The sequence below is a fragment of the Geotrypetes seraphini genome, chromosome 4 (assembly GCF_902459505.1).
Source record: "Geotrypetes seraphini chromosome 4, aGeoSer1.1, whole genome shotgun sequence".
Classification (NCBI taxonomy): Eukaryota; Metazoa; Chordata; class Amphibia; order Gymnophiona; family Dermophiidae; genus Geotrypetes; species Geotrypetes seraphini.
In genome coordinates this window covers 217434891-217451633 of record NC_047087.1, presented here as the reverse complement: position 1 = coordinate 217451633, position 16743 = coordinate 217434891, and the positions used below count along the sequence as shown (strand labels likewise).

At 42.0% G+C, this 16743-nt stretch overlaps 1 protein-coding gene across 1 annotated transcript in view; it reads left to right on the top strand.

Annotated features, from left to right (window-relative positions):
* SH2D4B (SH2 domain containing 4B) overlaps positions 1–16743 on the top strand; it is a 155498-nt gene that overhangs the window by 119806 nt on the left and 18949 nt on the right. The window contains exon 10 of the mRNA XM_033942958.1: positions 13267–13487. Coding sequence (XP_033798849.1) covers positions 13267–13487 — 221 coding nt within the window. The remainder of the gene's footprint in view (positions 1–13266; positions 13488–16743) is intronic.

The window sequence follows — 16743 nt, the reverse complement described above, 5'->3', positions numbered from 1 at the left end:
ACACTAATATCTATATAGATAACAGAACTATCATTCAATAATTACATTATTTTGCATATAGTAATAACATAAGAACCAAATAAATAATATAAAATGAAACCAAGTTACCTAAAATATCATTATCAATATTTCCTCCCAACCCCCCACCCTCCCTGGATGTGTAAAGATAAATAAACCAAGAAAAAAGTAAGACAAAATACAGTAATTGCAGTATATTTCATTAAAAAAAATATATGTGCAATGGCCTGATTTATTTTTCACTATGATGGGTAGGGTTATTTTCAGACAAGTCAATTTATCTAAGTACATCAGCAGGTTAATGGCTTTGAAAATGATCCTGCTAGGGGTACACTTTAAAAAAATGCTGAGAGCCTGACCTAGGCAAGTGCTAAAACCTTTTGTAAACTGACCACTTACCGGTATGTCCTCTAGTTGCCTTTGCCTTGTATTGCTGAAGTTTAAATCAAAAAAACATATTCACAGAATTCCAGCACTTTAACCTGGCAACAGTACAATCCATTTGTTTTCTGCTGGAAGGTTCAGCTAGGGAATTTCACTGTTCAACTTTTAGGATCGAGAACAAAGCAAATCTACTACCTTCTATATTTGAAAAATAATAGTACTACCATTATGAAGTTTACTGTTCTCCTACAAAATCACTTCTTTAGATTATATATCTGAAAAACATGAGTCACGATGTCAGTCATATGGAATTGCTCATTGTCATGTTTTTCTATTATTTGGTTTATTTTAACTGTCATAACTTTACCATGCTTTTTTTTTTTTTTTTTTTTTTTTGGGTGGTGGTTGTTCATAAGTAGGGAATGATAATCATGTACTCGCTGCAAGAGTCTTTCCACATTTTAGAAATAATAGTAGTTATACTGCCTCACAGTTTCAAATAGGACATCTGAAACCATTTCATAAAGAGCTAGCACCTTAAATGGTCACAAACACAATGGTAATATTGTAACTTAAAGGTAGCCAAAATATACTGTATAATCTAAAATGTCTCTCATCCTAGAATCAGGTAGTTTTGCTTAAAATAATGGTAACCATAATGACTCACCCTTTCATGATTTCATAGATGCTTATAACACTGCTCCCTCTAAGCTTAGCAGGAGTCCTCCAACTGCATTACTACTATTAGTTACCACTTAAATAACACAGTGACATTTAAAAGACGGTCTCTGCTTGGAAGAGCTTACAATCTATCTGTGTGTATGTGTGAGGGGGAGCTTCAATATTTTGTTTTCAATCACTAGGGACAGGCAGGTGCCCTAAACTCCTGTAGAGGTTACCTGTATCTCATTATTGAAAATGTTATAGTCAACCAGCACCCGATCTGGCAGGACTGTAGGTAGAGGACTCCTGCTCCGCTTAGAGGGAACAGTGTCTTACAAATAAGAACTACTTAGTGTGAATAGTATGTCAACTTTTACTTTCCAACTGTTCTATCAAAGATACTTCCCAGTCCTCACTGGTTTCCATCACTTGCTCTGCCATCACAGTTCCATTATGTCCCAAACATACTTAAATTTTGTAATATATAATGCAATCCAACTGACCTGGTTTAACATCTGGTGTAACTGACTTGGTTTGGCATCTCTCTCCTTCCATTACCTGGTCTGGCATCTCTCTCCTACCCTTCCCTGGTCTGGCATTTCTCTCTTACCCTGCCCTAGCATCTCTTTCCTGCCCTTCCCTTGTCTGGCATCTCCCCCTCCCTCCCCCTAGTCTGGTACCTCTTCCTCTTCTTCCTGGCCTCTCCAGACCTACAGTATCTTAAAAATCCTGGTGGTCTAGTGGCCTCTTCAGGGGCAGGAAATATTGCAAGGCTGGTGCATGAAGTCTTGAACAGCCATGTTTAAAATGTTTTAGCAGTGAGTCCAGCAGCAGGACTGGGCAGGAAAGACTGCGGATATTTTCTGTCCCTGAAGAGACCTTTAGACCACCAGGATTTTTAAGGTCAGTCTGGAGATGGCCGATATCGGTTCTCATTCCCATGCCAGTACCCACTGGTACATCGGTAATTCTGAGTAATTATCTGACATGGTTCCCATTCCCATGGTAACTACAGTATCACCATGGTAATAGTTACCATGTCACTTTTTAGTTCAGATGTCCATCTTGAAAGATATGGTGCAGTATAAGCATAGAGGAGCATAATAAAAATATATGTATAAGTCCCCTTTTGTCCTAAGCCCCTAAACGCTGAAAGTAGCAGCAGGGAAAATGTCCATTCTAAAAAAAAAGTCCAAAATGAGGGTTTTTTTTTTAGAATAGACTACCTCTACGTTCAGCAGTTTAATCACCCAGACCACCACTAAGTGTAAAATTAAAACACATTCCCCAACCAAAAAAAACGTCCAAATCCTAAACGTCCAAAACAAGACCTTTTAGATGAAGGAGAGGCCAGTCCTTCGCCTAAAAGCTGTATTATGTAACTGACATCTGTCAAAACAATACCATTTACAGAATTCCACCCCCCCCCCCCCGGCAACGATTGCGGCAGGAGAGATGCTTAATCTCTCCGATTGTGATCCTCCTGAACTGCCACAAACTGCGGCAGGAGAGATACCCAATCTCTCCTGTTGGTATCCCCCAAAAAACCAATAACAGCAGGAGAGATGCCCAATCTTTCCTGCCGAAGGTGCACCCCCTCCTCCCCGAATACAGGCAGGAAGGAGTCCAAGCCCTCATGCCGAGGCGCAGATCCCCACCCCTCTTAAATACAGGCAGGAGGGATCCCAGGCCCTCTTGGCCATGGTCACCCCCGTGATCCCCCGATCCCCCTAAACCCTTGAACAGCCCCCCTAACACCTGATACCTCCAACTTAGCCTAATGTTGGCTGGCCAGATGGCTACCAAGCCCGGCCAGCCTGCCATCTTCAGAATGGCAGGCCTAAGGCCTGATTAGGCCAGGTGCCTAAGGCCCCACCCACAGGAGGGGCATAAGGCAACTGGGCCAATTCCGGTTAGCCCAGGCGCCTAAGGCCCCTCCTATGGGCGGGGCCTTAGGTGTCTGGCCCAATCAGGTCCTAGGCCCTCCATTCCAAGGATGGCGGGCCTGCCGGTCATGCTTGGGACCCGTAAGGCCAACATTAAGGTAAGTTGGGGGGTGTCGGGGCTTAGGGGTTGTCGGGGGTTGGGGGACCATTTGGAGGTTTGGAGAAAGCGATCAGGGGGGTTATGGGGGGGTACGCCATGGGCAGGAGGGCCTGGGATTCCTCCTGGCCGTATCTGAGAGGGGGTAGGGGCTTGCGCCTCAGCAGGAGGGCTTGGGCTCCCTCCTGCCAGTATTGTCTGGGGGTTCAGGGGGGGCCTGTGCCTCGGCAGGAAGGCTTGGGCTCCCTCCTTCTGATATTGTCGCGGGAGGGTTGGGGTGTCAGCAGGAGGGCTTCAGATCCCTCCTGCCAGTTGTCACAGGACGGTTGGGGTGCCGGCAGGAGAGACTGGGCGTCTCTCCTGCTGTGGTTCATGGCAGTTCAGGGGGTATCGTGAGTGCGGCAGGAGAGATTAGGGATCTCTCCTGCTGCGATCATTGTGGTGGGGGGTGGGCAGGTTGCTGAGCTGATCACAGCAGCTGTGTTCAGCTCAGCGGCCCCTATTTGGAACATATACCTGTTTTGACTTGGTCTAAGTCAAAACGTATAAGTTCCATCTGAGCCATCTCCCTAGACTTTTGGTTATACTTGCAGTATGACTAAGTCTAGGTCGGCCCATCTCCTGCCCTTTCCCCTCCTCTAAAAATGCCTCTTTTCGCTCTAGGCATTCAGAGGCAGGGTAAAGGCCTAAGCTGGTTTTAGATACATCTAAAACCAGCTTTGATTAACGGTATTTGGACGATCTATCTTTTTGATTGTCCAAGTACCGATTTAGGCCACTTTTTAAATGTTTTTTAAAATTATTATTATTATTTTGAGCCCCCTACTGTCTGAAGGGGTATGCTTTAGACATTTATACTTTAAACTGCATGTCTACTAGAAAATTGTTGCCATGACCCAAATGTCAAAAATTCCATGTTCAGGTTTTGAAACGTTCAAGGGCTGATTTTCAGTGGAAAGAAATTTGCTGAGATAATCAGATAAATTAGTCCAATAATTCTAAGTAAATTTTTAGCTACCTTATCTGGTTCAAATAACTAGATAAGTTCTAAGCTAGGGCAACTACTGTATTTATATAATCCTATTAATCTGGATAAAGTTTGCCAGGTAGCAGCCAGCCTCTTACAAGCACTTTAGAACTCAGTTGAAAACTCATCTATTCTCAAAATATTTGGTGAACTAATCCAAATCATCTTTAGGTTATGTTATTTTTAATCTTTTGTTCACCGCATTGAACTTACGGTTATGAGGTTTATAAGTACAATGTTATGTTATGTGTTCTTTAGTTAAAATTTACGGCTCACTGGTCCTGAAGCTCCAAATTGCAGTGGTTTATACAATTAAGTCACAACCACATAAATTTTGACCTCATAATTCTCCAAATGACTTTAAGAACATAAGAATTGCCGCTGCTGGGTCAAACCAGTGGTCCATCCTGCCCAGTAGTCCGCTCACACTGTGGCCCTCAGGTCAAAGACCAGTGCTCTAAATGAGTCCAGCCTCACCTACGTACATTTCAGTTTAGCAGGAACTTGTCCAACTTTGTTTTGAAACCCTGAAGTGTGTTTTCCCCTATAACAGATTCCGAAAGAGCATTCCAGTTTTCCACCACTCTCTGGGTGAAGAAGAATTTCCTTATGCTTGTACGGAATCTATCCCCTTATATAAAACAAAACAATAACAGCAGCAGCAGCAAAAATACAAAAAGCAAACTGTTGAACTAATGCTTTGGTTTTAGGGATATCTCAGCAGATGTGAGAAAACACACCTGCAACTCAGTATTTTATAATTATTTTAGCATGCATTGGCAGCCGTTTGAGAGAAAGGCTCTGTAATCACTGCTAATTTGTTGTGTTTGTATATTCACACATAGTGCAATCAAGTCTTTGGAAGAACTAGAAGCTTGGATGTTGGCCTCAAATACTTTCATTTGTAAACCAAATTCACTGTACGATTCTTGGCATACTAGAATATAATAATAAGAGTTTTATAGAAGATGATGCATATTCTTTTAACTGTTTATTGTCGTATACCCACAAACCCATATTTCTTGTGGGGATTATCATTTTATTATTTTTGCTTAATAGTCTGCCACTCTCCAGGAAGGCCTAGGGTGGATCAGAAACTGGTTAGCGGGTAGGAAACAGAGGGTAGGGGTGAAGGGCCACTACTCGGACTGGAGGAAGGTCACGAGTGGTGTTCCACAGGGCTCAGTGCTCGGGCCGCTGCCATTTAATATATTCATAAATGATCTAGAAACAGGGACGAAGTGTGAGATTATAAAATTTGCGGGCGACACCAAACTATTTAGTGGAGCTCGGACTAAAGAGGACTGCGAAGAATTGCAAAGGGACTTGAGCAAACTAGGAGAATGGGCAACGAGATGGTAGATGAAGTTCAACGTTGAGAAATGTAAAGTATTGCATCTGGGAAGCAGAAACCCGAGGTACAACTATACAATGGGAGGGATGTTAGTGAACGAGAGTACCCAAGAAAAGGACTTGGGGGTAATGGTGGACATGACAATGAAGCCGACAGCACATTGCGCAGCGGCCGCTAAGAGAGCGAATAGAATGCTAGGTATAATCAAGAAGGGTATTACAACCAGGACGAAAGAAGTTATCCTGCCGCTGTATCGGGCGATGGTGCGCCCGCATCTGGATTATGCGTCCAATATTGGTCACCGTACCTTAAGAAGGATATGGCGTTACTCGAGAGGGTTCAGAGGAGAGCGACATGTCTGATAAAAGGGATGGAAAACCTTTCATTCGCTGAGAGATTGGAGAAACTGGGTTTCTTTTCCCTGGAGAAGAAGAGACTTAGAGGGGATATGATAGAGACTTATCAGATCATAAGGGGCATAGAGAGAGTAGAGAGGGACAGCTTCTTCAAACTTTCAAAAAATATAAGAACAAGAGGGCATTCAGAAAAACTGAAAGGGGACAGATTCAAAACAAATGCTAGGAAGTTCTTCTTTACCCAGCGTGTGGTGGACACCTAGAATGCGCTTCCAGAGGACGTAATAGGGCAGAGTACGGTATTGGGGTTTAAGAAAGGATTGGACAATTTCCTGCTGGAAAGGGGGATAGAAAGGTATAAATAGAGGATCACTGCACAGGTCCTGGACCTGTTGGGGCCGCCACGTGAGCGGGCTGCTGGGCACGATGGACCTCAGGTCTGACCCAGCAGAGGCATTGCTTATGTTCTTATGGGTGCTGAAAAGTTCTCAGGCCTACCAAGATGAGAATGATTCATTGATCTAAAACAATGTCAAAACATAGGGCTCCTTTTACTAAGCTGCGTTAGGGCATTAACATGCAGAATAGCGCTAGACCTTAACGCCAGCATTAAGCTGGCGTTAGTTCTAGATGCATAGCGCGCGGTAATATCCTGCATGTGCTATAAACGCTAGCGCACCTTAGTAAACGGAGCCCATAGACTTTTGTTTCTGCAAATTGGTACTTAATGAAATACAGTAAGATAGCACTCTTTTCAGCTTCAGTGGCAGAATTTAGGAAGCTGGTTGGTTAGGCTGAGACTTTTCAACAGCCCCTCATAGATCGAATTACAAAATTGTGAATAAACATAGCCTTAGGTCTTACAAGGGTGCACCCTCCTTGTAATAGAAACTCCTCCCACATTTTAAACTGCAGCTTGATCAGACAATTCCTAAAGAGGAGATGCAGTAGAAGAAGTGCAGGGTCCAGCAGCTCAGAGGTGCCTGCAGCAGTGACTCTAGGTAGGAGAGAGCATAGAGATGGCATGACAGTGAACCCTCCAGGCAAGAGAGGAGTGCAGTAGCTGGCAGGAGAACAGTGACCCCTCGAGGCAGAAGAAAGATATGGCACTAAAGAGGCAGCAGAGTAGTGACAGGGAATTCTAAAGAGTTATTTTTTTCAAGGATGCATTTGACTGTTAAACAGACTTGGTTACAGCCAGAGAGGTTCAATAATTCTTATTCCCTATTTTCCCTATTGTAAGTTACCTTCTAAGTACTCTTTACTCATATTTTGTAGTTCTCCCAGTTTTTCCCTTTGTTTTATGCTGGTCAAGTATTGTCCTCTGGGTATCTACCTGTTGTCTTCCCCTTTTTAAATATGAATTGTAAAACGCTTAGAAGCCTTGATTTGCGTTTTATCAAAATTTTGAATAAACTTGAAACTTGTCAGCAGTGGAGAGGCAACAGAGCTACAGCCCTAGAAGAGCAGCAGCTCTGGCACCAGATAGCAAAGCAGTAGAATTAGGCTAGGTCTTCCAGGTAGACTTAGGAGTAATGTTAGGAAATCCTTTTTTACATGGAGAGGATAGTAGATGCCTGGAATGCCTTTACAAGGGAGGTGGTGCAGATAAAAATAGTGGCAGAATTCAAAAAAGCATGGGATGAACACAAAGGATCTCTAATTAGAAAATGAATGGTATAAAACAAACTAAGGCCGGTACTAGGCAGTTATGCACAGTCTGTCCCCTGTACAGTATATGGCGATTCAATTTAGGATGGACTTGGGAGAAGTTTGATTGAAGCTCTGGTGATCTAAAACACAAGGACAGTGCTGGGCAGACCTTACGGTCTGTATCTGGCAAATGACAGAATGGTTAGGATAGGCTGGAGTGAGCTTTAATGGCAACCTAAAGATAGTACCAGGCAGGCTTCTACGGTCTATGGCCTAGAAATATTAAAGAATAAAATAAAATTTAATCATAGGACAGATTGAATGAACCGCTCAGGTCTTTTTATCTGCTGTCAGGTACCATATTACTATGTTACTTTTATCACCCTTTATAAAATTGCTCTCATTTGAATACTTCTGGAATGGAGCAAGGGTGGAACAATATTCAAGTGCTATTAGTATAACTTAGGGTTGTCCAGAAAAATCTAAAGTTGGAGAAACTTTACTAACTGAAGTTTTTCCCATGAATTTGTATGTGCTTGATCACAAAATATTTTATGTACAATTTTTAGGCCCATCCTGGGGTCGCTGAAAGCCAATGAATATAAACACCACCAAAATCCATTTTTCCCCCTTAAAATCAGCTGATAATTTTGCACTAAACAGGTGATAATGCTATCATTATGCTTTAGGGGGCATAATCAAAACTTTAAAATGTCTAAAAACCTGTCTAAGTTGGCACTTGAATGTCCTAATAGCAGTTCAAGTGCCACTCAAAACAAACTTTCTGGACGTTCAGCAACACTTCTAAGCTTCCCCTTACTTCCCCAGTGGTCATGACCCCCTCCCACCACTCAGAGATGTGGGAGATAAACAGCACATTGAGGGCTTTGGGGATTCCTACCGGCTCAGCTGAAGAAGATTTCCTTGCTAGAATAAGCTGGAGCCCTATACCCCTACCCTGAACCCCCCCTCACATCACCCCCATATCCCCCAACATTCCTGCCACCATCACTGGATACCCCGACATCAGACAACATCCCCCACATCACTAGATACCACCTGACTCAGACAACTCCCCCCCACATCAGTGAATACCACCCGTCTTCAGGCAACAGCACCCCCCATATTACCATTTTGAACCTCCAAATTGCCCTACCAATAGCGCCCCCCAAATCGCCATTTTGAGCAATCAGGGACTTAGGCCCCTTCCCTTCCCATGCATTTTGTGTGAATAACATAAGGAAGGACCTAGCGAAGCTTGGTCTGAAATTTGGCAGCTAAGATTTAGGCCCTCTTTTACAAAGGTGCGCTAAGCGTTTTAGCACAGAGTCAGTGTGCGCTAAATCAATGCCTGCGCTAACCGCTAACGTGTCCATAGGATAACATGCACACATTAATGTTTAGCATGTGTTTAGCATGCGCTAATATTTATTGTGTGCTAAAAAGCATAGCACACCTTATTAAAAGAGGGGGGGTTAATGTAATGAAATGCAAGATCATGCATTTGGGCTGCAAAACCCGAGGGAACGGTACAGTTTAGAGGGTGAAGAACTTTTGTACATGAAAGTGTAACGGGACTTGAGTGTGATAGTATGTGATGACCTTAAGGTAGCCAAACAGGTTGAAATGGTGACGGCGAAAGCTAGAAGGATGCATGGGTACACAGGGAGAGGTATGGCCAGTTGTTAAAAGGAGGTATTGATGCCCCTGTATAAGACTCTTTGGCGAGACCTAATTTAGAATATTATGTACATGCTGCGTTTGTACATTTAATACTATGTTTGCCATGCTATACTAAGCTTGTATATATAAGACTATTTGCCATGCTAAGCTGTCATCCTATGTTTTGTCACACAATGCTCATCATGCTATGTCACACCATACCATGTTTGTCATGATATGTTTTACCATGCTTTGTTATGTATGTAAACTTGTAACCTGTTCTGAGGGGATATAAAGCAAAATAAATAAATAAATCATGGAGACCACACCTTCAAAACCAATATAAACAGGATGGAGTCAGTTCAGAGGAAGGCTACTAAAATGGTTGGTGGTCTTTCTCATAAGGCATATAGGGACAAACTTAAATATCTCAATATGTATACTTTGGTGGAAAGGTGGTAGGGGGGGAGACATGATAGAGACATTTAAGTACCTATGTGTCATGAATGCACATGAGGTGAATCTCTTTAATTTGAAAGGAAATTTGACACTATTAGGTTGGCACTCAATGTCAAGAAAACTAACGTATTGCTTTTTTCCTTGGAAAGATAGAATTAATCTCATTGATCCTATTACTTTAGTTGGTACCACTCTTCAAACTGTTACCTCCATCAAGATACTGGGGGTCATTTTCACAAACACATTAGCAGGGTAATTAAATCCACATTTTTCAGACTGAGACAAATTCGATCAGTATCTAAATGGTTGGAACCCAAACCTCTTAATATATTAATTCACTCGTTGGTCATTTCAAGAATCGATTACTGCAATGCCTTGCTCATAGGAATCCCCCTGAAAGAGATCAGACGGTTACAGCTCATTCAAAACACCTCAATTAAACTTTTATGGAAAGCAAAGAAATTTGATCATATTACTCCACTTCTCGAGAAATCTCACTGGCTCCCAATAGCTCACCGAATAAACTACAAGATCAGTCTATTAACCTTCAAACCAATTCTCCATAAAACCCCGGCCTTTATTGAGCGAGTTTTAATACCTTATACTCCTGTCCGATCACTTAGATCTGATAGCCAACACTTGCTGGTAATCCCTTCTTTGAAATCCAGTAGGCAATACATTTTCTCTGTTGTTGCTCCACAACTGTAGAATTCCCTCCCCTTATATATAAGGGAAGAATGTCTTATAGACAGATTCAAAAGCAAATTGAAATGCTTTCTTTTTAAAGATGCTTTTAATTGCTAATTTTTCTTTTGGAATTTTATTGCTATTTTAATTTTTACAAGACCTACAAGTGGTCTTCCCCCCCCTATTGTTTCACCCCTATTCATCTTCTTTACTGTCAAATATTGTAGTTCCTCCCCCATTTTCCTTTTGGATCTGCTTTGTTTCATTGTCTGACTTATGTTAATAATGTCGTCTCCCCGTACTGAGAAATGTACTACATGTTTTTAGATTTGTTCATCGCTTTGTATTAAAATTAAGCGATCCATCAAATTTTATTAAAACTTGAAATTTGAAGCTCCAGAATGAAAGATCTTAGGATGAAGTTAAGAGTTGATAGGATCAGGAGTAATATAAAGAAATATTTTTTTACAGAAAGGGTGATAGATGCACGGAATAGTCTTCCAGTAGAGATGGTGGAAACAAAGACTATGGGATCCTTTTATTAAGCTGTGATAGCGTTTTTAGTGCACGCTTAGCGCACACAGAATTGCCATGCGTGCTAGATGCTAACGCCAACATTGAGCTGGCATTAGTTCTAGCTGTGTAGCGCGGGTTTAGCACACGCGGCAATTCTGCGCACGCTAAAACCGCTATCACAGCTTACTAAAAGGAGCCCTATGTCTGAGTTCATGAAACCATAGGACAGACATGTGGGCTCTCTTAGGGAGAAGAGGAGATAGTGGATGCTGTGGATTGGCAGCCTGGATGCGCCATTTGGCTTTTATCTGCCATCAAGTTTCTATGTTTGAAATCGAATCCTGTTTGATACATACCTATAATGAAAGGGAGAGCTTTAGCCAATCTTAAAGCTAACTTTTGGTGGAATTCGGTATGCCATATATATAAAATGGAGCGCACAATAGCAACACAAAAAGGTTACTTTGGTAAATTTCTGAAGATCTGGAGACCATTAGCAGATTTTTGTAATGATTAATAACATTTTCCCATAATAAGAGATTTGTTAAGTGGGGATCTGGGTGGGTATTATTTTATTTACCTCACAATATATATGAATTAATTAATGCATTTTGAAGTATTAGGTTAGATTTTCTGAAATAGGAACGGAGGCCTTGGGGGGGAGGCTTTTTTATTTTATTTATATTTGTCATACATATTAAATTATTTACATATTATCTAAAACATTATAAAAATATGAATATAAATCTATATAATAAAACCGTAGGCGGCGCATGCGCAGTCTTATCAGCGTGCTTCCATGATCCGTATGTCCGTGGCCGCCAAGACTGCAGCATGCCCCGCGCTTACTACGGCCCCACGCGCAGCTGAGTTCGGCACGGCGGTTTCCCCAGATAGGGGAAGTCGAAAAACTCACTACCGACGCGCAGCTGAGTTCGGCACGGCGATTTCCCCGGTTTCCCCAGATAGGGGAAGCCGAACTGCTCACTCCCGTCTCAGCGGCCTGCACATCGACGATTCAACCCCCTCCTCCCCCCCCCCCGGGGCTGCCTAAAGAAACAAAGTTTCACGGTGCTTGACCCGCCAAACAATTCCTGCTGTTGCCGAAATTTGCCCCACCGTTCCTTCCCTTCCTCCATCAGGTCAGTTCAACTCCGCCTATGTTAAAAGGAGCTGCTTTGAAATTGGAGCCCTGCCGCCACCGTAACATGTTCCTCTCTGCCAAGGCAGAGGGGAAAGTGCTACGGCAGTGGCAGGCCTCCGATTTCGACGTGGCTCCTTTTAACATTGGTGGATTCACTGCACCTGATGGAGGGAAGGAAGGAAAGGTGGTTGTGCGGCGCGGGAAGGGGGCGGCAAGGGACTAAGTTGGCCGGTAGTGCTGTTTTTCCATGAAGGAGGAACACGTGAAAAGAAAACAAAATAAAGAAAACGTTGGCCCCCGCCGAAGAAGTGGAATGTGGAGGAGGGGCGCGAGGAGCCGGAGAGCTGTATGTAAGTGTGTGCGCGCGCGTGTGTATAGCCAAGGAGGAAGTGCAGCAGGAGCAAGGAGGTGGGGAGAGTGGATTTCCCCTACTTGGATGTCAGTAAAAGCTTTGGTCCTGTGATCCTCACTCTTTTCCTGGGGCTACTGCTGGACAGAGGGGGAGCAGGACATAAAGGAGAAGAGCTACTGCTGGACAGGGGGAGGAGGGAATGGGAGGGGTGCTGCTGGACAGGGGGAGATAAAAGGAGAAGGGCTACTGCTATATGGGGGGAGCAGGGAAAGGGGGAGAGGTGTTGCTGGACAGGGAGGAGGTAAAAATAAGGGAGAAGGGCTGCTAGCACCCGTTAATGTAACGGGCTAAACAACTAGTATGATATATTGTACTTAAAGTATTCATGAAGGAAAATCAAGTGTGTGTTTATAAGATTATATGTATTTTTCTGTAATATGAAAAAATGAATAAAGAAATTTAATAAAAAAGTTTCTATGTTTGGTAGATGACTACACCAAAGTGTGTTTAGCTATTAGCGAAGTATGTTAAATTTTTATTATATTTCACAATACAGTGCAGATATTTAAGGCTCATTTATTAAAATACTGTTAGAAGTTTTACATCAAATATCTTTTTATCAATATATCATTGCTGAGTGTGATAATGTAAAAGTTAAAGCTATTATACTGAGAAATTTACTTCATTAAGCAAAAATAATAGCAAATTTTAAGAAAAATAGAGATTTTATGTAATCAGTGGCTTTGAATGATCCTAGATGGGCTTTAAAAGAAATTAAAACAAATTATTTTCTGATCAAGCACAATCAAATTCATGGGAAAAATTTCAATTTGCATATTTTTTTTCCAACTTTAGGTTTTTCTGGACAACCTTTGTACAGATATTTAATACAAATAACGGCTGAAACTGTCTCTCTCATTTTTTTATTTTTATTTTTGCTTCTTTCAGGTATTATTAGCCGGCAGGCAGCAGAAACTTTACTCATGAACAAGTCCGAGGGTGCATTCCTGGTCCGTGTCAGTGAGAAAATTTGGGGGTACACCTTATCTTATCGGCAGCAGTATGGCTTCAAACACTTTCTTGTGGATGCATCTAGTGATTTCTACAGCTTCCTGGGGGTTGATCTGAACAGACATGTAACTCTAGCAGACCTTATTGACTTTCACAAGGTATTGCACTATATCATTTCTAGATCAAAAACTGATTGTTAAATTCAGGAGATTTACATAGCAAAATGTAAAACCTAATGTTGATGACAAGCTAGCCAATAAGGAAAGATAATCTGACCTATTCAAATATTACCAAGATGGCCTGTAAAGAGATTTGGCTGCTAACTTGATAAATGCTTTTAAATTATATACTCAGTGTATGTTCCTGGCTTTGGCAATGCACAGAGGTAGTAAATGAAGAGAATGGATCTCTGAAGATAAGGTAGAGCACACTTTAATAAAATATCCCTGAAAAATTAATCTTTGCTCAATTCTGAATAGAATCATGCTTATGGGCCTCTTTTACAAAGGCGTGCCAAGTGTTTTAGCGCGGATTTAGTGCACGCTGAATCAATGCATGTGCTAACCGCTAATGCGTCCTCAGGATAACATGCATGCGTTAGCGTTTTACGCGCGATATTTAGCGCGTGCTAAAAAGCATAGGGCAGTTTTGTAAAAGAGGGGGTATGTTTTGAGTAATACAGCTTCCCTGTGGTTGGATGTATTATATTTTTAATAGAAACATAGAAGATGATGGCAGAAAAGGGCTACAGCCCATCAAGTCTGCCCACTCTGCTTACCCATCCCCTGTCTATGCCCTAATGACCCAATTTCCTTATCTTGACCCTCGTAGGGATCCCACATGGGTATCCCATTTATTCTTAAAGTCTGGCACGCTGTCTGCCTCGATCACCTGTACTGGAAGCTTGTTCCAATGATCAACCACTCTCTCTGTGAAGAAATACTTTCTGGTGTCACCATGAAATTTTCCGCCCCTGAGTTTGAGCGGGTGCCCTCTTGTGGCCGAGGGTCCCTTGAGAAAGAAAATATCATCTTCCACTTCGACACGTCCCGTGAGGTACTTAAATGTTTCGATCATGTCTCCCCTCTCCCTACGTTCCTCGAGAGTGTAGAGCTGCAATTTGTTCAGTCTCTCTTCGTACGAGAGACCCTTGAGCCCCGAGATCATCAATAGTGACATTGACTGAGCAGACAGAGCAGTGTCCATATTGACTGTATGCTAACATAGTAGGTTTCTATGTATCACTCGTATTTGAAACCCACAATACTGATGAATTAGGGAATGGAGGGAAAACACACAAAAAATGAAAAAACCCTCATTCCATTAATGAAAACCACTATGTACCAAAACAATATTAACCGGCGAAAGAAAAAGTGAACCCGCACTCTACCACCCAAGCATCAACTTTCACTTGTAGCAGGTAAGGACTTTACAGAAAAGTAGCCAGTAACAAATATCAGTGTGGAAAATCACTTTGAATTTTATAATTCAAATAAGAATACACAAAAAACCTACTGGTTTATGTTCCAGGCTAGTACAATGAATTCATGTTGGAATGCTCTTATTCCCCAAGCTCAGTCTTACTATATATTCAGAAAAAATTCTTAAAACGTACCTGTTTGATAAATATGTGACTTAATTGCCATTTTGAGAAATATTTGATATGCTCATGTATGTAATTTACTGTTCGTACAATTTCTTCTTGTTGTGAACCGCCTTGAACTGATGGTTTGGCGGTATATAAGAATAAATTATTATTGCATACTGAAAAAACAAAAGGCTGACGATCATTTTGTGGGCCTCAAATGAAATCCAGGCTAACTATTTGAAGATAACTCCCTCTGCGTACTGCCACTCATATTTGAGACATTTCTTCAGTAGTTGAAATGAGTCATTTATGTAGGATCTTACCCCTGTGGTTTGATGCATATTGGTAAATCCAAAAGAACCCTCTGTGTTAGACATATTGAATAGCAAAGTATGATAAAGAAACACCTAGAAAAATCCCTAGTTGAATATGCACTTCTGTTCAATCAACTCTGAAGATCTTAAGTTCTTTGTTCTGAACATGTCAAGAATACCATGGAGAGAAGGAGACAGACATGATTCAGCTGAGAATGGAACAAAGATTTATTTTTCAGGGCTATTTTATTAAAAGTGTGTTCCTCCTCATCTTCTATGTTCCAGTTTCTTCTTTTTCTGCTATGATCTGTGGATCATACCTGCTTCTTTCTGTGTTGATACTAATGCACAGAGGTAACAGTTTCTGTAGGAAGGGTTGGGGGCTTTGAGGAATATATGACTAAACAGCAGTTTGATCAGCTGAGGAATGTTTACTCTGAGGGATGTTTTGCTTTTGTAATCACTTCTTTACAATAGATGTAAGCAGTTCAACAGTTATACTGAGCATTGTTCTTATACAGAGACATCCTTGTTTATTTTATTTTACAACCACATATGACAAAATGACATGGAGTTATACACAAAAGAAAAATCAGGAAAAGGAAAAAAAAAATCCTACCCAAAATAATAATAATAATACTATACCCTCTCCCCTTTTACAAAACCACAAAATTGACACTCGGCACTTGTTGCCCTCCACCTAACTCTCGCTAACCCTGCAAGGATTACATAGACTCACTGCTTGTCGACAGAAATGTGGATTTTATTAATGGCCACAGCCGTAGATGCCCTAATACAAACATCTACAAACAGCAAATACCAACATACCAAAACGTTAACCACAAACAAATTTAGATATCAATGCATATCATCAGATTCATTCACCATGAACAGTTTATATATACCATAGCACATCATCATTACTGCATCTCAGTTCTTATAACCATCAACTCATCTGTGTGTTGTGGGCTGTCATTGTTCTCCTGGGAGAGCCGTTCAAGCTGTCCCGCCTTCTCCCCATCCCGTTCAAGGAAAGGGCCATTCACCTGTTGGTTGTTGAAGTTATGCCATCCAAGCAGGGAGGCAAGCCTCTGAGTGCAAGGCTATATGTTGCCACTTCTTTGCTATCAACAAATGTAACGTAGTATTCATTCTTATCAGTATGATGTGCCTATGACCCCACTAGGATTTTTCCGTCGCTGTTGCATCTATGGCTGCGACTGGTTTCCCCTTCGGAGGGAGGGAGGGAAACACCACAACGCTCCCATGGCGAAGACCAAACTGAAACTTCCGCCTCAGTTCGGCTTGCCTCCCCTTACTCGCCCCGCCCCCTTGCCTGCCTTCCTGTCCCTAATTGGCCCTCTGACCCTATCTATTCTCTGCCCCTGTTTTCCCCTTCCCCTCTTTCCTTTCCCTTTCATCCCTGGGCAATGGCCTCGGCCATTTTGTCGCTGCTGCCCCCTTATGGGGTGGTGCGCTTATCCTCAAAATTGGCACTCGGCACTTGTTGCC